The 25,442-nt window shown below is 41.6% G+C and overlaps 1 protein-coding gene across 3 annotated transcripts in view; it reads right to left on the reverse strand.

Annotated features, from left to right (window-relative positions):
• Positions 1–837: 837 nt before the first annotated feature.
• Ncoa1 (nuclear receptor coactivator 1) overlaps positions 838–25,442 on the reverse strand; it is a 200,938-nt gene continuing 176,333 nt past the window's right edge. For 2 of the 3 annotated variants that reach the window (XM_059248683.1, XM_059248682.1), the window contains exons 19-24: positions 21,923–22,325; positions 15,880–16,054; positions 11,520–11,703; positions 6,698–6,787; positions 3,260–3,316; positions 838–3,175 (exon numbers count right to left, since the gene is read on the reverse strand). In XM_059248683.1, the coding sequence (XP_059104666.1) occupies positions 3,272–3,316; positions 6,698–6,787; positions 11,520–11,703; positions 15,880–16,054; positions 21,923–22,325 (897 nt within the window). In that variant the 3' untranslated portion in view covers positions 838–3,175; positions 3,260–3,271. The remainder of the gene's footprint in view (positions 3,176–3,259; positions 3,317–6,697; positions 6,788–11,519; positions 11,704–15,879; positions 16,055–21,922; positions 22,326–25,442) is intronic. The other variant, XM_059248684.1, reaches the window with a different exon arrangement.

The following is a 25,442-nucleotide window of genomic DNA, read 5'->3' on the forward strand; positions in this document are numbered from 1 at the left end:
GCACCTAAGAACTTTATGAATGGACTCTTCCCCAGACAAGACCACAAAGAAGGTCGTTTCCTCATTCTTTCTTTTTATTTGCTCTTCTCTCTCCTCTGCTACTCAGGATAACTTTACATCAGCGGGCAGCCACATCTAAAAGAAGCATCAAGTTTCTCTTATCCCAACTATGGGCAAAATATGATTTTTAAATAACAGATTCCAAGTCTGTAGTTATGTGTGGGAATGTATGTGAAAAGCAGGCCCTGCTCCTACCCTTTGGAATTGTCTTTACTTCAGGTCTAAGTTTAAACAAAAATTATTGTTGGTGTGTGTGTGTGTGTGTGTGTGCATTGCACCCCTGTGGAGGCCAGAGGACGACTTTCAGGAGTCCTCTCCTTCCACCCGAGGTTCCAGGAACAGAACTCAGGATGTTAGGCTTGGCTGCTGAGCCATGTCACTGGCCAGGACCTAAAGTTTATAAAATGCATTACCACACCCAAACAGCATCCTCAGGTAAAATTCCACACCTGCATCAGTGCATTAGGAGAGGCATGATACTCTGTGGTTCTTCAGTGTTGCCTGGACAGTATCCTAGCCTCAGACACAATAGTTTACTCATCAGCCAGAAGGTCCAGCTAAGTTAGCATTTCCTCAAAGCCCCTAATCACAGCTTTACAGGAAAGGTTCACATTAGAGTGACTTTAAGGATTTTTGGCTATAGGGATCCTTTTTTTTTTTTTTTTTTTTTTTAATTAACCTTTAGTATGTGAAGTCATCTGGGCTTTGGCAATTTTTCTAGAGTCATCTCCCCCAAACCACCCATCTCCACCCCCACATAAATGAAGAGGCGGCTCATGAGGTTGTTAAACAAATTCTATTCAGTAGCTGGAAAAGTCAATTTCCTGTGGAATGACAGGAATTACATAGAAGCAAGCAATTTTATTTTCCTCAAATGTAGCAATAATTTTAATCTGTACATACATAAAACAAACAGTGCAATTATAGAACCTCGAAGGTGACATGCATACTTTAAGGTGCAGTGGGGATGGGGGCGGACATTGGCATCTCCAATTTTCCTTACTGCTTTTCTCTTCTAGGTCCTTATGCAAAAGCACTGAGTCAGGAGCCTTCATCTGGAATGATGCTGAGGTGAAAGGTGAACTTCCTGAAGTCTGCACGCTTATTATCACACACAGAATGGAAATGACCTCCTAGAGCAGTTTGGTAGGAACTAGAGTAATATGGCTGGGCTTTCAAGCTGGAAATGACTGAGATCAAGGATGCATTTTCTGAAAAACGAAAAAAGGTAATGTTTGTAACTGAGGGTCCTATTTCTGTTTCATAGCTGCTACCACGTGAGCCCTTCCACCGTTTTCAAAATGCTGTAGTTTCTGAATAGATGCTGTTCAATGGAGTCATTTGACATTAGGGGTGGTGAGATGCAGAAGGAAGGACCTGGGGAAATGGCTTCTTCCTTGAAGTCTTGAGTCCATGCTCCTCATCTGCATTGGTTCTTATGGCCTTTTCTCTGCTGTGTGAGCAGAGGGAGCTGGTGCAGAAGGTCAGTGTTGTCCGCAGGCCCGGGGATGCAGATCAAGGTTAGCATTGGAGGGCTTCCTTGGCCTCTCTTGCAATGCCTTGCTCAAGCTCTCCCGCCTGTGGCAGGACTTCTAGCACTAGAGTCAGTTCACACTGGCTCCTTTCTTGGGGCCAGGATGAGACGGGATGTGGCAGAGTAACAAGACAAGCGGAACACATGGTACCAATTAGCCTCGGAGCAGAACAGAGAAACTTATATTTGCACTGATGGAAATTCAAATTCCCAAAGTCATTGTGAGACAGAAAAAGCAGATTTTCTCTGAGCGAGCACTGATTTCCCTCTCTACAAGCGGCTGCGGCACTCTGGGGTGGTCTGCCCTAGCTCAGCTAGAATAGCTCTTTCTGGCAGTACCACGTTGATGAGTCCCAAAGGAAATCCATACATGGCTTCACAGTTACTGGGATAATGAAATTACTAGCCAAATGTAATTGCAATTCAATCAACATTATATTTCACACACAAATTTAGAAAAACCAAGAGGATGATAAAAGCATAAAATTAAACAGAACAAAATCAATTTCTACAAGAAATCAAAATATATTTACAGTGAGATTTAAGGAAAAAATAAGCTACTCGGATCATAAATTTAATTTTATTTTAAATAACTTTAGCTACCTCGCTGTTAACATAGTAAAAGCAGAAAGAACAGGCTGCTTTCCCCCGTAGACTTAATCAGAAAATTTTATCTACAATAATTGATAGAACTCGGTTCTTGTCCTTTACCCATCTCATCAAAAAATTATTGCATTTTCCCCCAAACTGCATTTTTTGGATTCCTCAGTGAATATACTCATTTCATCCTCTTTCCTGGAGGCATCTTGGTTTCAATCCATCGTTATAAAAAGGAGAAGGGGTGCATATGTAGAAGCAAAATATTCTCTTGATGCCAACAGACGGAGTTGCTTGGAGAAGCTGATTGTGCACACGAGCTGCCTGGGGTTGGGGAGGGGTGGCTGTTGGTGGGAGGAACTTGGTGGCCTCCTGGGGACAGACAGGCAAAGCCCCATGGGCTCTTCTTCCAGGGCAGGGGCAGGGCTGAGCCAGCCGGTGAGGCAGGGCTTCATCTTCCCTTAGAATTTCTTATTTTGGTTTCCCTTCAAAAGCCTTCATCCAGAAAAGAAGCCAATGACTGATTATAAAAATAAGAATAATTAACTTTTGGCTCAAGAAATGAGATTGTCCAACTGTTCTGCCTTGTTATTCTTTTCAATATCCAAGGCCTTTACAGAGAAAGAAACAAAACCATCTCTCAATCTCCCAACAAAAATGAACTTTTTTTTTTTTTTTTTTTTTTTTTGCTCCAAATGCTACGACCTGAAGAATGGCTGCAGATTGAGATATCAAAAATCTCAGAAAAATATATAATATATTTGTATAACTCTGCATGTCTATTATTTAAACTTCACATTCCTTTAAAAGTGGTTATTCAGTCAGTAGCTGCTGAAGGAGGCTCTTCTGCTGGGCCTGGGGGGTCTGTGGTCCTGATGTGGGTTTTTGAGTTCCCAGTGGACCAGGCTGGTTCAGGTAAGGGTCCCCGCCTACCAGATTCACTGTACACTGGACGTCAGCAAACACCTGAACCTGTTGCACCTGCTGGAACACAAATAAAGATGTGTTTAGACAGAAGGGCCTGCCCCCCCGGCTTATGAGTGGGTACTACGTGAAGTGGAAACTCACTAGAGCATTCCTCTAGTCTGTAGCCACCACAGAGAAGAACTCTTCTGTCTTCTTGTCCTACAAAAAGAAAATCGCTGCACTCATTTTGCTCAGGGTTCTGGAAAGTTCACACTTAAATAAAACCCAAACTGGAATGGTCACGCCTCCTACAGAGTTGCCATCTACACTCAGTGTGCATCCCTAATATTACCAAGGCTGGGGAAAGGCCAGTTTCAGAGTTTGGGGATACAGTGATGGTCGTTAAAAATAACATGCTAATTGGAAAACTAGTTCAAAATCATTCTATGGATGACTTTAGTAGAAAAAAAAAAGTCTTTTTTATGTCACTGAGAAACAAGGGCTTTAACCTAATATTGGCAAAATAAAACCACCACACTGCGTACCAACACTGGCATTCCTGAGATTCATATCCAGATGACAGTGTAGTGAAGTGTATACAGCTCCTGCACACACTGACTTCAGATTTACAACAAATATTAGCAAAGAAATTTTGTATTTGGTTTTCCCCTCATAGACAACTAAACACACAACAACAAACATCAGCTGAGAACAGTGTGAATTTTCCCTTTACTTTCAGTAGTAATAAATGTATTCCTTAACAAGGTTTAAAGCTGCATAGTTCTGGCATCTCCTATTGGAAAACTAAGCCAGGTAGTAGTCCTCCCCACTAGCCTTATTAAAAGTTGTCTATAGAACTGACTAGAAGGCACACTTCTGAATGCTCCAGATGAGGAACAGAGATGCTTTCTAAAGTAGCTCAGTGACTAAGACTTTTGGCAAATGTGTTTCAGGTTTAACAGGTTGTAAAGGTTTTAAATTAGTGATATCTTTTTTTTTGTCATTTATCTCTAATGCATGCCATTTACATTCAGCTTTTTTGAAAAATTTTCTATCCTCAATGGAATATAAGTTGTTTTCTATTACCTTCATTGGCCAGATGGCCAATGTCCCGATCATCAAGTTTCTGTATCAGGCTAGCCTGTGGTCTCTTCTTAATCCCTTTGCATGCCCATTCAGTTCCCTCTCTGGGAAGAAGACAGCCTGGAGGCTCCAGTGTCTGGTGAGGTAGTTAGGCTAGCATTCCTCCTTCTCCAGCTCCTCAGGGACTGCTCCCGGCTCTGCTGCCCTCCCAATGCCCTTGTTTGAGGTTTTTCTCTGAATCTACCACACACCATCTTTGGTTCCAGGTCCTTCTCACAGTATCCCATTCTTGTTCTTAACACTCAGGGGCCTTCTGTCCTCACAGCAACCTCCCGGCCCACTTCCTGCTTCTCCTCTCTGTGTTCCTTTTCTCCTTCCTGTCTGGACCCTGAGACCCCGTTGCGGTCCTCCTTCCCTGTACACCAGTCTCTACAGGTCTAGTTAACTCACGTCCCAGTTTTTGTCTGGCAAACACAGAAATGGGGGGAGAACGAGAGACATCGTGATGGGCCACAATGGAAAGAAGATCACGCCACTGGCCCTTCACCTGAGTACAAACAACGATGCTTTTCAGGCACCGAGTTTTCAAAATCAACACAGAAAATTTTATGTTTACTCGTTTCTAAGTATGAAGTGTTGGGGCAGAGTACTTAAGGTGGTTTTTCTTCCGTAAGTATTTTAAAACTATCTGGATAAAGAAAAGAACTATAAAACAAACTAGAGAGAAAATTCTGCTTCTTTAAAAAGGATATTTTAAGAGAGTGTATTTTAAAAAATTATAAAGATTAAGTCAGATTCCAAAACTCATGTTAGCCACTTAGAACTGCTACCTAAAATGAGGATGCCTGAGACCAGGTCTCAAGGGACTTTGGAACTGCCACCTCTGCACAGTCAGGCACATGACCCAGGAGGAGCTGAGGGTGTCTGGAGAGGACTGGAGAACTCAGCACCAGGCTCTCTGAGTTCCCAGCACACATCTGACTTTAACTCAAGCACTGTCTGATGACTCCAAAAACCTTAAAAACTTGCTTGTCTGCATTAAGCAGTTTGTCATACCTCCTGGGGCATGTCTCTACGAGGTGACTTTTAATTTCCAGCGAATGAAGACTGTCTTCCATATCTCCATCACAAAATGCCCATTCCTTATCCCACAGCACTCAGATGTACTTCCTACAGCTCAGCGTCTGGACACAGCCTCCTGACTCCCCTTTCCCACTCATAGCCCCCAGCAAGCCTTTCTTCACCTCTTCCAGCCAAGGATAAAGCCAAACTAGTGTGTTATCAATGGTCTTCAGGAGACGTGGTCTCCAGGACGGAGCCTGATTCCTTCACTCACTATTCAAGTCATCTAGAAATTTGATGTTATCTACTATAACTCTTTCGATTCCTGTGATTTCTTGTTATAAACCTTTTAATTCCCAATAGATTTGGCTTCCCATAACTATGTGAAGATACCGCTATTTCCCTGCCTCTGGCTCCCAACAACTGTCATTCTTTTCTCCCTCACGTGGCTGAGAACTGTTCAAGCGGTGTAGTCCACCTCCTGTGTAGATGTTCTCTGACCATCTTAGCTTTACTCATCTATCTTTTTCGGTACTGGGATGGAGCCCAGAGCCTTCCATGAGGAAGACAGGGTCCCGCTACTGAGCTGTATGCCATCCCTGTTTCTCCTCTCTGTGCATGCTTGGTTTCTGTTATTTATAGCATGTACTTGGTCGTCTGCCTTCTTTGGTGCCATGACAATTTATGTGCATGTATCTGTGTGCTGCATTTTTAACAGGCCCTAGGAAGACTTTGGTACTGGGAAGATCTGGGTCGGAACCTCCCCAGCTTTGTGAATAATGCACACAGTGAAAGATCCTCAGGTTCCGTTTCTTCATCTGTGAAGGAAAGGACTGCAGCCTCCACAGAGTTACGATAGAGGGTTAAATGAGATAAAGCTCACAGTGGGGAGCACAGTGCCCTGCAACCATAAATGTTACAGTGAAGACCACCTATTTTCATCTGCCTCTGTACCATGATGCCTATGTTGATATTAAGAGACTGCAGACTAAATCAGTTGCCAAAGTGAATTAACCCCATCCCCAAATTTCTGCTAATACAGAAGAAACCACCTTGTGATTTGTGCTGCTCAGAAATGCCCTGCTAAGGAGGTACAGTACCCAGCAGACTCTGCTTTGCCTCAACTTACTGGATCCGTTGAGATCTTTGGTGACAGCGTTTTAGAGCTCTGACGTGCAGACTTTATAGCACTGTTTAGTCACATGTGACTCCACTATCTGACCAAGAGTTGGTTAAATCCTTGAAATCTTATCTCATTTAACCCTCTCAACATCCTGTAAGCAAGCACCCCAGTAGTTCTGTAGTCAGACAGGCTCAGGAGAGTTCTGTCAAATCCCCCCAGTGACGCAGCTGACAAGGGTAGAGCCAGGGACCACACCCACATGCTATGTGATGTCCTCCGTGTATCCAGAGTGCCTCTGCCAGCTCTGCACTAGGACTTTCTTTCTTACTGACCTGGTTTCCATCTGCTTCTGTTTTGAGAAGGTCAGTGGATGAGAGCTGGTTGCAGTAGAGGCCTGTGTGTCTCAGTGCTGGATCATTCATCTATTAGAGATAAAGAGAAGATCAAATCGTAAGCTAGTTGTTTAAGCTGGAAGCCACGTTCTTCAATGAGAAGACTGACAGAGAAGTATTTGGAGGGCTGCTAACCTAACAGCAGTTTATCAGGCTGTCATTCATCAGTCAGACAGGAGCGCCCTTGTGGGTGGAGATTATGAGGATGGATGCTGGTGCTGCTCTGTTCTGACCTAGCTGCTTTCTTGGAGTGCTCACCTTGTGAAACCTGTCACTGAGTTGTATACTTTTCCGAATACTCTAATATTTGACACGTGAATAAAAAGTAAATTCTTTTTCTCTGTCTCCCTGACTCAGTCTGTCTTAATTTCCTTGTCTCTCTCTCCTCTCTCTCTCCTCTCACATACAGGCACACACTCAAGCTGACTCACCACCTCAGCTGAGAATCAGTAACAAGGGCCTGGAGAGATGGTGTGCTACTCCTGCAGAGGATCTGACTTTGGTTCTTAGCACCCATATCAGGTGGTTCAACCCAACTGTGACAGCAGCTCCAGGAGAACCCAATGCCTCTGGCTTCTGCGGGCAACTGTACTTATATGGGGAACATGCACGGGCATGCATGCACATGAATACACATACACACTTAAAAAATAAATCTTTTTTTTTGTTTTTTTTTTTGTTTTTTGTTTTTTGTTTTTCAAGACAGGGTTTCTCTGTGTAGCTTTGCGCCTTTCCTGGGACTCACTTGGTAGCCCAGGCTGGCCTCGAACTCACAGAGATCCACCTGGCTCTGCCTCCTGAGTGCTGGGATTAAAGGCGTGCGCCACCACTGCCCGGCAAAAAATAAATCTTAAGGAAGGATCAGTAGCAAAGATCATATTTATACCACTGTCTGAATCCACCAAAAACCCAGACAGAGTAAGAAACAAAGGCAGTTAAGATACCAGACAAAGACAATGCAGGGCACTGATCTCTGAGAAACCACTGGGAACTCACTCCTGTAGCAGTTTCCTAGTCTACAGCTGAGTGCATCCTTCGAGTTAAGAGGCTGCTAGAACCCACAGGGCAGAATATCAAAGAAGAAGAGTCCAAAGAGACAGGTCTGGAAATATGCAAGGTTCTCTAGCCTGTGCTCCCAGTGCAGAGGAAAGAGCTGCCCGAGTAAATGACATGGGATAATTCCAAAAGAGCACACAGGGCTGGGACCAGGTCTCCATCTTAACAGCCAGAGTGGAAAAATGTCAGATTCAGGAGGTAGCAGGAAACACAATACATCCTTACTATGAAGGCACAATTGGAGAGAATGAATACCGCTTTTGTCCCGTCAAAAAAGACGTGAAAGGATCAAATTACTTCCAGGGAGCCAAATCATTTCCCATAGCAAAGATCAAAAATACTTATAAGAATATAAACGGTAGGGGCTGGAGAGATGGCTCAGAGGTAAGAGTACTGGCTGCTCTTCCAGAGGTCCCGAGTTCAATTCCGAGCAACCACATGGTGGCTCACAACCATCTATAGTGAGGTCTGATGCCCTCTTCTGGCACACAGGCAGAACACTGTATGCATAAATAATAGATAGATCTTAAAAAGAATATAAATGGTAAATTTCATAGTTTTGTGTTCAGTAGAACAGACAGTTATGAGCCATAATGAAAACAAAAACCAATGAACTGAAATCAATCCCCAAACAGTTCAGGTGATAGGACTGGCAGGTGATTCATTGATTAGGAGATAGACTGATTTAAAATAGCTGTAATCAGCTGGGCAGTGGTTGCACATGTCTTTAATCCCAGCACTTGCGAGGCAGAGCCAGGAGGATCTCTGTGAGTTCGAGGCCAGCCTGGTCTACAGAGCGAGATCCAGGACAGGCACCAAAACTACACAGGGAAACCCTGTCTTGAAAAACCAAAAAAAAAAAAAAAATTCTAATCATACCAATAACCACATTAAATATACCAGTCTAATTAAAAGGCAAAGACTGTTTTATTGAACAAAAAGGCAAGACCCAACTATATAAGGAACGCCTGTTAGATATAATATTTTTACTCAATTCATTATATTTTGGTTGGGCAGTGGTGACATTGCCTTTAATACCAGCACTCAGAAAGCAGAGGCAGGCAGATCTCTGTCAGTTCAAGGCTGGCCTGGTCTACAGAGAGAGTTGCAGGACAGCCAGGACTACATAGACAAACACTGTTTTGAATAACAAAAACAAAAACATCAAAAAATTCATTATATTTTGTTTTAATCTAATAGAGATAGTGAATAATCCTAATAACTGAATAGTAACAAATATAAAAATAATTAATTTGTGCCTTTATTTTGCTACAAGATACAGCTCACAAGATGGGCATGGAAGCACCCAGTACTTGGGAGGTACAGGAAGGAGAGCAGGAGTTCAAATTCATCCTTATTCACATAGCCAGTTGTAGGCTAGCCTGAGACCTTATCTCAAAATGAACAGATAAAGTGATACAGATCATTAAGTTACTGGATTCTGTTTCCTTAGGTTTACTATGTAATTCCTAGGAAACAGGGATGTAAAACAGGAAATCTATACAAAAGATAGCAAGTACATACACATATACATACACATATAGATATAGATATACTAACTTTCTGTAAGTCATGGCTACCTGCCAACAATCTAGTTCATAATCTACTTTGTGGTGGCTAATATGAATGATGTAAGTACTCACTTTAGGCAGTTATTCTAATAGTCTTTTAAAATCATTTTCATTTTAATCATTGTCACCTAAAAATGTGCAGGAGGCTCAAGGGTAAACTCCAAACGGTGACTAGCATGCATTATCCCACAGCAGGCCCAGCACACCAGTTCTGCCCTAACCATAATAAAAATATCCCAGTAACACTCATTAGCCATTCACCCTCTTGTTTCTGCCTAGGTTTTACTTTATTAACCAATCCTGAATGTTCTTTTCAGTTCACATTATCTCTTTCTGTTTTGATCTGGCTTTGCTGGGGACTGAATCCAGGCCCTCATATGTTAGGCACATATTCTACCCTAGCCCTCAATTCTTATTCTTTCTTGATTTTTATTTAAAAATTCTCATTTTGTTTTGTTTTTTTGCTTGCTATGTAGCCTGGTACTTGCTATGTAGACCAGGCTGGGCTTGAGCTCATGGCAATCCTCCTGCCTCGGTCTCCTGAGTCCTGGGATTACAGGTGTGTGTCAGCACATCTGGCTTTTCAATGTTCATATTCATTCTCCCCTGCTGACCAGGGTATCCTTATGGAAACAGGCTAGCTTCAGTTTCTTGTTTTTGTTTTTGTTTTTGTTTTTTTTTTTTTGAAGACAACTTCTCTACAACATTTTTTCCTGACGAGGCCAGCTCTTTTCATTTCAAATACTTGATAATAAGGTGACATATACTATTGCCCTATAGGAGTTTATTTATTTTTATTTTTTTCTGAGACAGAGCTCTGGAGAACTTGCTATGTAGACCAGGCTGGTGTTAAACTCACAGAGATCCACCAACCTCTGCCTAATGAACGCTGGGATTAAAGGCCTGTACCATACTCAGCTCTGGAGGTTCACCTCTTATGCAGCTGTCTGTTCTAGTATTTGATGGATTCATTGCCCATGTGTCTACTCAACAAGTCAATATGTATGTCCCAGGGAGCTATCTTTGTGTCTAACAAAGAGAAGGTGTCCAGAGAAGGGCCAGTGGAGGTCACCTCCTTGGCCTCGAGGCTCAGAAGAGGTGGAAAGACTGTAAGGGCCAGAAGCTGGGAGGACTGGGAAGAAGCCGTGTCTTCTGGACACGACGTGGCTGCTGTGCTCCTGAGCCCACAGTAGTTGTGGTCTCCTGCACAAGACGAAGACAGTCAACATTCTAGCGTTCTATCCCATTAGCCCCCACCTCTAACTGAAGACCTGTTTGCCCCACAGGGAGGGAGAAACAGTTTTTCAGGGGTGTGACCTCTGGTAGGTGGACCAAACTCTGCTAGATGGCCCTGCATCTAGGAGTATGTGGTCAGCACAAACTAGGCTTAGTCAATTATTTAAGAAAGGGACGAATGTCACAAAGTTGAGAGGGGTGGGGAGGCGGAGGGTGAATATAATCAAAATACATTATATGAAATTCTTAAGAAATTAATAAAAATGTTGCATTGAAAAAAAGAAAATGTATTCAGAATATACAAAGTGTACCACTTTGCAGTAAGTGAAAATACTAGGATTTTGTGAGACTAAATTCTAACTTACAAAGTTTAGCAAAGTTTGTGTGTGTGTGTGTGTGTGTGTGGAGGGGGAGGGGTCAGAGGACAACTTGCAGGGGTCAGTTCTCTCCTTCTACTATGTGGGCCCTAAGGGTCCCAGGGATTGAACTCAGGTAGTCAGACCTGGCTAGCAAGCATCTTTACCCACTGAGCCACTCCTCTGTCCATTCTATCTTTTTTTATTTTTATGTGTATGGGTGTGTTGCATATATGTATGTCTGTGCACTTCATCATGCAGAGGCCAGAAGAGGGTGTTGGATCCCTTAGGACTGCCGTTATAAACGGTTCTGAGCCACCATGTGGGTGCTGAGAATCAAGTCCTGGTCCTCTGGCAGAGCAGCCAGTGCTGTAACCACTGAGGCCCCTTTCTATCTATTAAGGACGAGTAATGATCAGAAGATAGTGAGAAGGAATAAAGAAGCATGGTTCTTGCTGGTAATAGCCAATGTACCTGATTCTCCTGGGGTAATAACTGTTGTGTTATGGTGTGTGTAACAAGTGTGCCAGGCATGCTGCTTACCTGCTCAGAGCACACAGTATTCATCCCTGGCATCTGCAAAGAGCTCATCTGCATCTGGCCCATCATTGGACTCATGTTCTGAACGTTTGCATTTCCACCTGCCATGGACACGGTGATGCTCATGTTGTTGTACACTCCTGGCTGTGCGGGGGCAGGCTGGTTCTGGACAGCTTGACTGAACACACTGTTAACTCAAAAACAATCCAGATTACATGCACTGTTCATGAACATGGATTTTTTCATTAGACAGAATTCCAAGTAAAATTTTTTTTGTTTTGTTTTGTTTTGTTTTGTTTTGTTTTTCGAGACAGGGTTTCTCTGTGTAGTTTGCGCCTTTTCCTGGAACTCACTTGGTAGCCCAGGCTGGCCTCGAACTCACAGAGATCCGCCTGGCTCTGCCTCCCGAGTGCTGGGATTAAAGGCGTGCGCCACCACTGCCCGGCTATATTTTGTATTTTTAAATACATGTAAAGCTATATCTTGTATATTAAAGCAGACCGTAATTCAGGCATATTCTGAATTCTGTCCAATGGGCTTAATAATAAAAAGGGCTCATGTTGAGTTCTCTCCTCAGGGATGAACACAGATAAATTTTACATCTTTTCTAGAAGCTGCATATGTTTTCCAAGGGCTTGCTTTACTGATTTTCTCCCTTCTTCATGGTCAGGTTCTGGATTGTTGCTATTCCAAAGATTTCAAATGTAAACTAAGTTTTAGTAGTTAAAATAATTTGGAATAAATTCCAAGTAAATTCAAATTGGAACTTTATATTTGAAACTTGAAAATTCCCAATGATACAAATGTATACTTCTAAAAAGGAAATAAAGTAAAAATTGTCTTTTATAAGATCTGAAAATATCAACTATTTTGATTATTACTCAATTGTTATTTCTGGTGAAACTGATTCCCCAAACAATTTCCCCCATTGTTACTTATTTATTCCTTAGCTCTCCAGTGGTAAGTAGGACACCATGACATTTATAGCTTCAGTCCATTAAGGTAATCACACTGAAATCAACAAGCCAAAAAAAGTCTATTCATCATGTCTGAAGAAAAGTAGCAATTTCCTCCCCCAGTTAATTATAAAACACTGAGAATTGTATGCCTCAGAATCGGTCAATAATGCGTCTATGGACCTTTAATGTCCGTACAGAACGTATGCTTGTTAGGCAGTGTTCCCACAACTAAAAGCACTAAACACATCTATTAATCTATGTTCACTTTCTAATGAGAACATTTTGCCTTAGACAGTATTCATTGGTCAATTGGTTCCCAAATCATCTCTGTGGGGAATGGAGCTCTGTAAGTTCACACACACGGAAGTTCTAAGCACGTCATACTGAAGCAAGCTTAGGGCTTAATTTTCTTTCGATTTATACTTGGAACTATATTTCAGCTTACATTCCTTCAGGTGTTCCTAATTCCATTTTCCTTTCTTCCATCACAGGAAGAAGACAGGACCCTCTGTGGTCTTAATCTCCGTTCCAGGCCAGCTAGGCTCACTGGCACCTTAAGTCCAATCCTCATGCACCTGTATTCCTGTCACCTCATGGCAATGACCACTGTTTTCTTAGGGAGCACTACCTATCTGTCAACCCTAAACACAGGAGAAAAAGACAGAGATAAAGACACTGGTCCTGAGTGGTTTCCATAGACACCACAGGTTAGTAACGACCAAAGAGGTCCCTGTTTAAGTAAGACTAAGAAACAACAATTGGATGTGGCTTTTACAGTGGTCCTGAGCACTGGAACTTTCCACACAGAAAAGCATTGTATAGAGAGACACAGCCCTGTTCCAGGACACAGGTTTGCTGTAACCATTAGAGTTCTGACATCCTGCCTCGGAACTCTGGCGATAGCTGAGACAGGAGGTATTTGTGGTAGTCCAGGACAAAAGGGATGGTATTTTGCCTTCTAGTGTGTTAAATGCAATAGGTAAGCAGGGCAATGACATCATTTGTTGGTTTGCTTGATGTGAGATGCGGAAAACAGAAAAGTTTTTCTTCTGAACAACTAGAAGAATGGAGTTGTGTCTTAAGACAGAGAAAAGTAAGAGAAGAGCAGGTTTTAGGAAGAGTATCGGTTTAGTTTTGTCATGTTAGGGTTGTGATGTCTTTAGACTTCTAAGTGTAGATGTCAATTAGGCAGCTGGATATACAGTATGGTATTCAGGAGAGATGTGTAGGTTAGAGATTTAAATGACTGTCATAAGCATAAGCATATAGACATTTGCCACAGGAAGTCTAGAAGGAGAGAGAGATGGGATGAATGAGAAAACAAATATGCATGTGTTATAGGTGCATGCTGGGATCAGCTAGGTGTCCTCTTCAGGATTATCATCTACTTCCTTTGGAGTAGGAACTCTCATTGGCCTGAAGCTTACCAATTAGACTAGCATGGTCAGGGAGCTCCAGGGATCCTCCAGTCTTGGATTATAAGAATGAGCACCCATGCCTGGCATTTTTATGTGGTTTCTGGAGTTCAACCATGGGTTCTTGTGTTTGCAAGGCAAGGACTTCACTTTTTTTTTTTTTTTTTTGGTGACAAAGCTCATGCAGCTCATGTTGGCCTGGTACTCACTAGGTAATGAAAGACAACCCTGAACTCCCAATCCTCCTGCCTCTTCCCAAGTGCTGAGATTACAGATTTTCCACAATGCCTGTCTTAAGATTGGATATTACAACTGAGGGAACAGGTCCATTATAAGAAAGAGGTCCTATGATGAATTCCTGGCCTTGCATTGAGGCTAAGGGGATGATCGCTTAGCAAACGATGGCCTCCAGCAAAAGGGAATAAGTAGGAGGAAAGTCACCACGAGCGAGAGAGCACGAAAGAGAAATGTTCCAAAATACAGAAGAAGAAAAGAACTTCAAAAAAAGACGCTGCTGACAAGGATTGCACCTGGCTGTACAGAGGACACTAAGCACCTTGGCAGGAACATTTTCGGGGTGGTGGTGAAGATGCGCCTGACTGGCTCGACAGGGCGTGGGAGGGGAAGAGGTGAACAGAGCAGTCTTTTAGAGAATTAAACTGTAAGGTGGAACAGAGAAGCAGGTTAGAACCTGTCAGCACGACTTTCCCCAGGCCTTCTTTGCCATTCCTTTCCTCCCTCTCTTCTTTTCTTTCTTCTTTACTTCCTCCCCATTCTCTCTCCTTTCCTCCTGCTTCTTGGGAATCTACCTCCTGGCTAGTATGTGCTAAGCAAGAACTCCACTGCTGAGCTAGACTGCTAGCCACCGTCATATTGAAATGAAATACATAGGTGCCTCCGGTATGGAGCAGTCATCATCGGGGGTCATTAGAGAGTTGCCGTGTCTAAATGCAGCAGAGAGAGCTGGGCAAAGGAGCTGCATGCATGGAAGGGAGTGGTTAGAATGATGGACAGTGGGATCACAAGTGAGTTTAGGAGGCTGGGATTAGAACACATTAGGAGACTAAATTCTTCTTGCATATTTCAGATGGCTCCACTCCCATCCAATTTACACACAGTCCTTACTGCGAGCCACACAGTTCTCTTACAAAAGATTTCTTCTCTCACCTTTCAGTGAACTTTAAGAGAACATGGTTTTATGTTTTCAGCTTCAACTGCCTTACTTATTATGTTGTCAGACTAAATGGCTTCCCTGTCATCAGAACCAAGACACAACCAAATTAAATCCCTTATAAAATCAAGCGATGTGTGAAAAGTTCAGCATTCAGAATTCAAAAAATAAAAAAACTTCAGTGAGGTAATTTTATAAGCTAAACGGGTAAGATGAGGCCACTAAAAATCCAGACATGCACAGGGAGTGAGGCAGAGTGACTTAGGAAGCCTGGAGATTGTTGGTTGTTGTACAGTTCTTTCAGACACACTGAGCAGAATGAGGCAAGGATCCCCTCTGCTCAAATGAACTCCAGCATGTTACTAGTATGACTTTAAGAGATTATCTACTCTATTTTCAATAAAAAGATTTTCTTACAATCATAGTTTATGGAGAACTGATTGTGGATATGAAGTTTGATCTTTTTCTGTACCTACTAATATAATAAAATATTTTCCCTTTGAAAAAATATATCTACTTGCACATCTGTCCTAGAAAAGCTGTTACTGATGAGCATAGACTGCATCCCTCAGGTTTGTGAGGACAAGGGTACAAAGGCCAGAGGCCACTAGACTCTTCTACTGTAAATACACAAGCTGGCTTAAATGATGAGTTGATACTTCAAGCATTTGACAATCCCATTTTCCTTTGCTGATGACAGAACTCAGTTCCTTCTGGCACACAGGTGGATTGTAAACGCACAGTCACTTAAGGAAGTATGGCTTCTCTTAGGAGCTGCAGAGTGCCAGGGATTCGCACACAGAAAAACTATCCCTTACTTGTTGTTGGCCATTGTCCCCTGCTGCCAGGCCTTCATGTCTGGTGACTGGTACCCAGAGGCGGGTGGCGTTTGTTGGAGCAGAGAGCTCTGAGGAGGAGGGATTGGCATCGGCACCATGGAGCTCCCAGGGCTTAGAGATGGGGCAAAGTTGGCCTCACCTTGGGGAACCAGTCCTGAAAATTGACACACATTAATTGATGGAAATACACTATAAATGTATCAACATCATAAAATAATAACAATAAAAAGCACCTGCTAGAATTTATTTAGAAATGACTTCTTTAACAGAGGAAAAATTAAGGAAAAGTGGTCTTTTAAATATGGCAGGAAATCCTAGAACAAGTAGATAAATAAGCACGAAATTTGGAAAAAGGGCTTTTAGTTGCTTAGATATTGATTTGTATAGCAGGACTATATGATCCTTTTCTGTTCTTTTTTGCTAATAAAAATTTTCAAGTGCAAAAAGAATGAACATACATAGTAGATTACTTGTCTAATAAAAAATAGCTTAAGAAAGGAAAATAATTAGGCAAGAAAAACCACTTGTGAAATGCAAAATCATCAGAAAGTTGCTAGCCACTCCTTCCTAAGCTTCTTCATGTGTTCTGCCTCCATTCTCTTCTTTAAAAAAGCTTTATTTATAAACATGAATGTCACCCATGGGATCCATAAAACTCAATGACTTTAGTGAATGTACAGAGTTGTGCGGCTATTAACACAGTGCAGTTTAGGCATCTGCATCACACCTGATTTCCCTGGGCCTGTTTGCAATAGCTAATTCCCGTTCTCACGCAAACACTGTCTGTATCGTGTCTCTATATAAAATGGTTTTTGTTTGTTTTTGAGACAGGGTTTGAAGAACTCCAGGCTGGCTTTGAACTTGTTATGGAGTCAAGAATGACCTTGAACTTCTGGCCTTCTAGTTTCTACCTCCTGAATTTCAGAGATTTTAAATGTGTATGCAACCATGTAAAGCTGAAACCCAGGGCTGGTGCAAGCTAGACCAGCATTCTTCCGATGGAGCTAAATCTGTAGACTTCATAGGGCTATCATGTAGGTCATATCTGGTCTTTCATGTCTGGCTTCTTTCACTTAGCACAGTACTTTTGGGATTCAAGCATTCTGTACCATTTGTCAGCCCAGAGTTCACTTCTTTTTAAACAAAACACGCTTATTAACAGACATCAGTATGACTATCTTAAAAAGTAATTGACATAAAAACAGGAGTTTATGTATAGGCTTCTTATTCTGTTCTAGTGATATGTATCACTGTGTGTGTGTGTGTGTGTGTGTGTGTGTGTGTGTGTGTGTGTAACAACTTTGAAATTAGGTAGTTGTCTCATTTTGTCTTTCCTATACAAAACTGTTTTGGTTACTCTAGTTCCTTTAAGTTTCTATATACATTAGACTGTATAATGTAGGATAAGTTATCTATTTTGTTAAAAATCATGTTAAATTTTTTGATTACAATGGATTATAGGATCAATTTCAAAGAATTATCAGGATTTTTTTTTACTCTGCTTTTCTTAATAATTTTGAGCACTCTATTTATTATTTTTATGTGCATGGATGTTTTGCCTGCATGTGTGTCCATGCACCACATGCATGCAATGCCCATGGAGTTCAGAAGAGGGTGTCTGATCTCCAGGGACTGGAGATACAGACAGTTGTGAGTGCTGGGACTCAAACCCAAGTCCTCTGGAAGTACAGCCAGGTGCTCTTAACTGCTGAGCTATCTCTCCATCCCTTATCACAATTGGACTTTTGAGACAAGGCCTCTCTGTGTAGTCCTGGCTGTGCTGGAATTCACCATGTAGACCAGGCTGATCCAAATCACTGATCCACCTGCCTCTGCCTCCCGAGTGCTGGGATTAAAGGTGTGGGGCACCGTGCCCTGCACATTTACTCATCTTTCATCTTGAATAGTTTCCACTGTCATTCTCTTCTTATGTAAGTTTTATTCAGCTGTTCACCCCACCTACTGTATTTTTCACCTATCCCCCTCTGTAAGTTTGCTTTCTAGTTTACTGCTATTATGTACACATCTATTTAATATGCTCAAGTTTCCTTCTAACTTAATGAACACACAGAACACTTTCATAATTTCTAAGTCCTTAAAGTTCCTACTTTTGAACACTAAAGTTCCTAATCATTCTATCACTGCACAGTTTTTATTAGTGTGTATGAGTTATATCAATAGTGGGTCTCACTGTGACATTTTTACATACGTATATAATATACTTTGATTATATTCGCCTCTGTCATTGTCCTCTCTTGATCCCTCTCCCTCTTGTCCCCTTGTCTTCTCAAAGAGTTTGGGCTCGGTTTGAGGGCTATTTTTTTTTCTCATTATTACAGGCTACGCTTTCCTGCTTCTTTGTATGTCTGATGGTTTTAAAAGCCAAACTTCAGGTTCTCTAAATTTTACCCTTTTAAGAGCTGGATTTTTTTTTTTAAAGTCAAATATTTAAGTGTTCCTGAGCTCACTATTTGGGCCATGGTCAGGTTATATGGAAACCTCACCTCTTTTAGTATCTTGTACCTAGAGAAATCAAGAACAAGGCTTGGGTTAGGACTTACTTTGCCCCACTACTGAGGCAAAACAATACTTGATACCCATGAATTATGAGGTTTTCCAGGCTGGTCAGAAGAGAAAGTGGCCCTGTGTGAACTTGAATACTATTCTTCTAATCTTCGGGTTTGATGCTCTGGCCCTGCTTTGTGTGCGTGCTTGTGTGCATGTGTGCACACTGAGGCCTGTAGGAACCCTCTGTGTAGACCCGGCCTTCCCAGCCTCCTAAGCTGGACTCTGCTCTACAGCAGTCTGTCAATCCCTAGAACTGCTCTTTCCTGCTCTTTGTCTGATGCTGTTTCTTTCACATGGAAGAATAAATATGGCCCCTGTTACTCTACCTCAGGCTAAAGTAGGAGCCCCTTAAGAAGTGGGTTTTTTTTTCATGTTTTTATTATGCTTTTACAATTGTTTCCCTAAGAGAATGTATCTCACAGCTGAAAGCTTTTAAGACAAAGTTATAAAAGCTTACAAGAAGAGAATGCCATGAGCAGCTCATACTAATTTAGTATAATTCTTTCAAGTCTTCCTCAGAAACCCAAGTGTATTTTTTAAAGGTTTGTTTTTAGGTGTCTATGTGAGTGTCTGCACATATGTGTATGGCACCATGTGCATGCCTGGTGCCTGCAGAGGGCAGAAGAGAGCGTCAGACCCCTGGAGCTGGAGTTACAGGCAGTCATGAGCTGCCGGGGGTGCTGGGAACTGAACACAGGTCCTCTGCAAGAGCGGTGCATGTTCAGCCCCTTCACACAAGATGCTGACCTGCTGCTTGCCCTGTCATTACCCCATAAGCATCCTGCTATGTTCTGAAGTCTATAGACACGACTGCAGATCCCGGTACAGAAGAGTCTGCTGTGTTCTGTCACTGTTCATGACTTCTGTCTTTTTGTGTGGTTAGTCTGTCCAGAGATGAACTTAATTTACTCACTTTATATGTTTCACAGGCTGGAACTTAAAAAGTACTTTAGATTTTCTGTGAAAGTTGTAATTTGTATAGCCTCTAAACTTTCTTTCACTCAATGCTTAACTATTTTTTAAAAACCTGATATAAATAAAGCTATGTAGTCTTTATCTACATTTAATGTAAATGCTGGAAAAAGCTTGGACTTAGATTGTATGGAAAATGTTCCTTTCATTTATGATTCTTTAGGGTACACTGTTGTATTTGACATCATTTTCACTTTTATGTGGATGGTTTCTGTATGAATTCTACATTTACATTATTCTTTGCTTGCAGTCTTAAAATGTTTGTGTTTGATGCATTGTTAATTTTGTATGTGATGAAACAATTTCTTTGAGAAAAAAGGCATATCCCAGAGGAGAAAAGATACAATATTCTAGATATTATGCTACAGAGTTAAAATGAGCAAATTAGAGAATCTAAGCACATTGCAATACTTTTTTTTTTTTTGAGACAGGTTCTTAACCCAGACTGACATTGTAAGGGACAAGTGGCTCAGGATGACCTTGACCTTCTGATCCTGCTTCTACCTCCCACGTGCTAGGACTATAGGTATGTACCACCATGCTGGTTCACATAGTACTAGGGCCTCATGCATACTATTACCAACTGTGCTAAATCCTCAGCCCCCATTGCCATGCTTTTCGATGTTTCTTCCTGCTCTACACAACATGTATGTTAGAATGGTTGCCTTTGTTTTTGTGTTTACCTTTTAATTTTATCACCTAAATTTTTGTAAAAAAGTTTCTTATATGTTTATGAGTGTTTGCCTGCATGTATGCATATGAACTATGTGTGTTCCTTGTGCCAGTGGAATCCAGAAGAGGGCACTGGATCCCCTGGAACTGGAGTAACAGGTATTTATAAACCAGCATGTAGTGCTAGGAACCAAACCTGGGTCCTCTGCAAGAGCAGCCAGTTTTAAAATAACGTTGAAAGGGGACTTTTAAAAGTAGTTTATAAGTTCAAAACAAAACTGAGTGGAAGGTACAGAAGCCCTGCACTCTCGCCATCTACATGTACAGCTCCCCCATCCTCAACTTCTCTTACCAGCATGGGGCACTGCTTACAGCTGCTAACCTGCACTGATATTGTTATTATCCAGAGCCCAGGAGAAAGAAGAACTTGGCCAACAAGGAATCTGAGGGAGAGCTGTAGCTCTGGTCTCAGTTGTGTCAAATTTACTGGCAACAGAAACAGAAGCATAAAACAAACACAGTTGGAAAGTCCTTGCATCTGTGTTTCCTTAGGATGCAATAAAGTAACTTCCTTCCCTCCCCTCCCCACCCTCTCTTCCTCCCTGCTCTCTTGCCCTGCCCTCCTCCTGCCCTTTCCTGTACTGGCCTGCAGTCCCTCACTCCCATCTTTCTTTTCTTGAGGGATCTGAAAAAGGCTGAGCTTTTCTGGAACTTGGATTCCACCAACTTAAAACCTGCTGTCAGAGCCCCGTGAGCCGACTGCTGTCATGCAGAGGACTTCTACAGTCCAGAGTAGAGATGAAACACTTGCATCTTGACGCACTGTTATTCAATGAAGAGTAACACATTTACAGTATCCTTTTGAAGCTGCTCTTCGCCATTTCATTCCAGTTTGCAAGCAGATAAACTAGCTCTTTGCTGCAGCCACCTTCTGGGTTTTGCTTATATTATGAATATTGACTTTACAAAGAAAAGTTACTTTTCGTAAAAGGTTTTTTTTTTTTTTTTTTTTTTTTTTTTTTTTTTTTTTTTTTTAACAGAAGCTGGTCCGGATTCAGACGTTGGGGCACATGCTGCCTGCACATGTCCACTGGTTACCTTTTCATGGGATACTTTGCTAAGCAGCTTTAAAAATCCATGTTTAGTTCATTTAGATAATCAAGGGGTTTCTTTTTTCAGGAACTGGTCATTAATTTTGCATAAATATGGTTAAAACATGACAGATTAATCAAGTATGCATTATCACTACTGCCTTTTAGAATCTCAAAGTAATAAAAAAATAAAAAAGATCATTGTCTAGGATAAAGAGAGTGGAAAACAATGAAAATAAAAGATTAAAAAATAAAAAAACTTCTATAAATCAGAATATTCACTGTGAAGGAAGTCATAACTTATTTAGCTAAAAGTGGTATCATCAATAAGAAGTCTGAGATACTTGTTAAATATTGACTATCCTTATATAAACTATCAAAACAAAATCATCCAATGACTCTGAGTTAATACACAAAAACAGCCAGCTGAGAAGGACTTTGAGTAGATTTCACAGGATCCAGGAGAGAAAAGTAAGTGAATTTGCTTTGTACATAAAATGTTAGAAGTTTTATAGTCCCTAAATTTATGAATGTCAGCAACCAAACTGAGAAAAGTCTGAAACCACACAACCATTCAGTGGTAACTGAGCCTGGAGCCTGCCTCTCCTGACTTTACCACTTAACCCTTCCTCTCGAGCAGGGAAAAAAGACAGGGCACGTGCAGAGCAGAACATGTCTCTCCAGGGGAATTAGGAAGCGACCTGAGCACGGAGGCGTACCTGATCCTGGATACTGGAAGACGTTCTGCTGCATCTGAGGATTGATGCCAGCGCCAAACTGCCCTCCCATGCTTCCGGCCATGCCTCTGTTCACCATGCCGCTGCGGGTGGCCAAGGATGCCTCAGGATTTGCTGCCAGTTGAGAAAAAGGGCTGGTCGAAGCAGGTGGGGTACCTGGATTTGTACCATAGTTTGGTGGGTAGGGGAACTGCTGTGGAGCACCCTGAGGAAGACGGGGGTTCCCCATTTGAACTGGCAGTCCAGATGAAGGAGGGATGTTGTTCCCAAAACTTTGGTGCCTCATGAGCATGGCTCTTTGCTGCTGTATAATCTGCCTCTGTCGATGCTGCTGACTGTACAATTCCCGTTGACGCTGTGCCAACATCTGAGCATTCAGGGGTGGCTACATAGAAGGAAAAATATCTTTTTTAAATGTTGATCTATTTTTGTTTTTTAAAACAATTTTTTATGAATCTTTGTGTATTTCACATCATGCACTCCAATCCCACTCATTTAAAAGTTGTTCCATATCTGCCTCCACCCCTGTAGCCTCCCCCAACAAAGTAAATAAAAACTAAACTAAACTAAAAATTAGAAAAGAAAAGGAAGGAAAAAGGAAAACAAAACAAAAGCATCTCATCGAACCTTCTGGGCAATGGCCTGCTCCTCTATCAACCGCAGTATTCTGTGCATGTACCATTCTGCTCCCCCGTCTTTCTCATATCAAGGAAAAATATCTTACTTACTAAAATTATTATAATCATCTACCTATTCTAAAAGGCTTATAGGATAAAGCTTGATAGCTTAGAGCAAAATAAAATGTAGCAACCATTAGTCTTCAAGGGAAACTAAAATGGAAAAGAAGGATTCCTTAAGTAAAATCACAGGCAAAAATTAAATCAAGTATATTCTATTTTTAAAAAATATTTTATTGATTTTATGTGCACATGTGTGTACCACATGCATGCAGGAGCCTGCTGATGTCAGAAGAGGGTGTCAGAGCCCCTTGAACTAGAGTTACAGGTGTTGTGAGCTACCATGTAGGTGCTGGAACCTAACCAGCATCCTCTGCAAGAGCAGCCAGTTCTCTTAAGTGTTGAGCCATCTCTCCAACCCCTAAGTACATTTTATAGGCCACAAGTAGCTAATAAATGCTAAGATAATATCTATTAGCTGTTTAAACACAAATTCAAAAATGAATATCAAAAAGAACTACATACAAAAACTCTAAGTAAATGATAACTGGTTTTGGGATACTGAACAAGAAAACCACTGAGATTCATAAACACTTCAAGGAGGTGAGACAAACTGTCAAGCCACGAGTTCACCCTAATGCAGTGAAACCATGGGTTTACCCTAATGCAGTGAGACCATGAGTGCAGTGAGACCATGGGTTCAACCCTAATGCAGTGAGACCATGAGTTCACCCTAATGCAGTGAGACCATGAGTTCACCCTAATGCAGTGAGACCATGAGTTCACCCTAATGCAGTGAGACCATGAGTGCAGTGAGACCATGAGTTCACCCTAATGCAGTGAGACCATGAGTGCAGTGAGATCATGGGTTCACCTTAATGCAGTGAGACCATGGTGCAGTGAGACCATGGGTTTACCCTAATGCAGTGAGACCATGAGTTTACCCTAATGCAGTGAGATCATGAGTTTACCCTAATGCAGTGAGACCATGAGTGCAGTGAGATCATGGGTTCACCCTAATGCAGTGAGACCATGAGTGCAGTGAGACCATGAGTTTACCCTAATGCAGTGAGACCATGAGAGTAGTGAGACCATGAGTGCAGTGAGACCATGGGTTCACCCTAATGCAGTGAGACCATGAGTGTAGTGAGACCATGAGTTCACCCTAACGCAGTGAGACCATGAGTGCAGTGAGACCATGGGTTCACCTTAATGCAGTGAGACCATGAGAGCAGTGAGACCATGAGTGCAGTGAGACCATGAGTTCACCCTAACGCAGTGAGAGCATGAGTGCAGTGAGACCATGAGTGCAGTGAGACCATGAGTTCACCCTAATGCAGTGAGACCATGAGTTCACCCTAACGCAGTGAGAGCATGAGTGCAGTGAGAGCATGAGTGCAGTAAGACCATGAGTTCACCCTAATGCAGTGAGACCATGAGTTCACCCTAACGCAGTGAGACCATGAGTTCACCCCAATGCAGTGAGACCATGAGTTGACCCTAACGCAGTGAGACTTCCATTTCTAATGCACATCTCTGTTTCTCTACAGAGATGCAGTCTTCCCCTTCCTCATTGTCTTTCCTGCTGCACTCTGTTTAAATGAAAAAAGTATGATTGAAAGTGATGTTGATTTTCTTCATTATTCTTTTCTGTATTTCTTAAATTATCTATAATAAATAGATATTACCTTTATGCTTAGGAAAACTTATAAATGCCATTAAAATGTGGAAAACTACAAATTGGGAGATTCAGTGCCTAACAAATTATCATTTAAAAAGAAAATAATTAACTAGAAATAAGATCATCAGCAGAAGTAAATGGAAACAGCTATTTTATATCATTATGCAGCATAATAATACTCTAGGCATTATCATAAGTGGCTTAATAGCTACATGATTATGGATGAGGAAAGAGGTGGTGAATTAGGCTGAAATCACTTTTCAGTTTTCACATGAAAAGCAACATGGCATATCAATAAAGCCTTCTTCAGAAGGTGTCATTTTAGACTGAGGAGCTGACTGAAGCATAATATATATATATATTCCTTAATGAAATCTGCCAATTAGATGTCGTCCACTTTGGAAAAACCGGAAAAGAGAGAAATCATGTGAATTACTAAAGTGGGGTCTTGTTTCCTTACAACCTAATTATTCCTACATGGGACCCAACACTGAGGTTTACAACTTAAAAGACCAAGAAACTCGAATTTGAACTCATGAAGATGCTCATATCTGTTTTAGAAGCAGCCTCATTAGCACCATCCCTTGATTAGTGGAGGCTTCCTATATTTGTCCCAAGTTTATCAAGGTCCATTTCATGATGAGATTTTTAAAGATTTATTTTTATTGTTTTATTTTTAAGATTCTTTTTTTAAATTTTATGTATACGGGTGTTCTGCCTTCATGTATGTCTGTGTACCATGGGCCAGAAGAGGGTGTCAGATTCCCCTGGAACTGGAGTTACAGGCAGTTGTGAGCTGCCATGTAGGTATTGGGAATTTAATCTGGGTCCGCTGGAAGAGCAGCCAGTGCTCTTACCTACAAAGCTATTTCTCCAGCCCTTTATTGTTTTTGTTTTGTTTTAAAGATCTATTTATTTATTTTATGTATATGGGTGTACTTTGCCTTTATGTATGCCTGCACACATAAGAGGGCATCGGATCTCATTACAGATCAGACAGGTGTGAGCCACCATGTGGTTGTTGGGAATTGAACTCAGGACTTCTGGTAGTTCTCTTAATCATTAAGTCATCTCTCCAGCCCCATTTTTTTTATTGCTTTTGATTATGTAAAAGTGTGCATATCTGCACATGGGTACGTGCACA

The sequence above is a fragment of the Peromyscus eremicus genome, chromosome 22 (genome assembly GCF_949786415.1).
Source record: "Peromyscus eremicus chromosome 22, PerEre_H2_v1, whole genome shotgun sequence".
NCBI classification, from domain to species: domain Eukaryota; kingdom Metazoa; phylum Chordata; class Mammalia; order Rodentia; family Cricetidae; genus Peromyscus; species Peromyscus eremicus.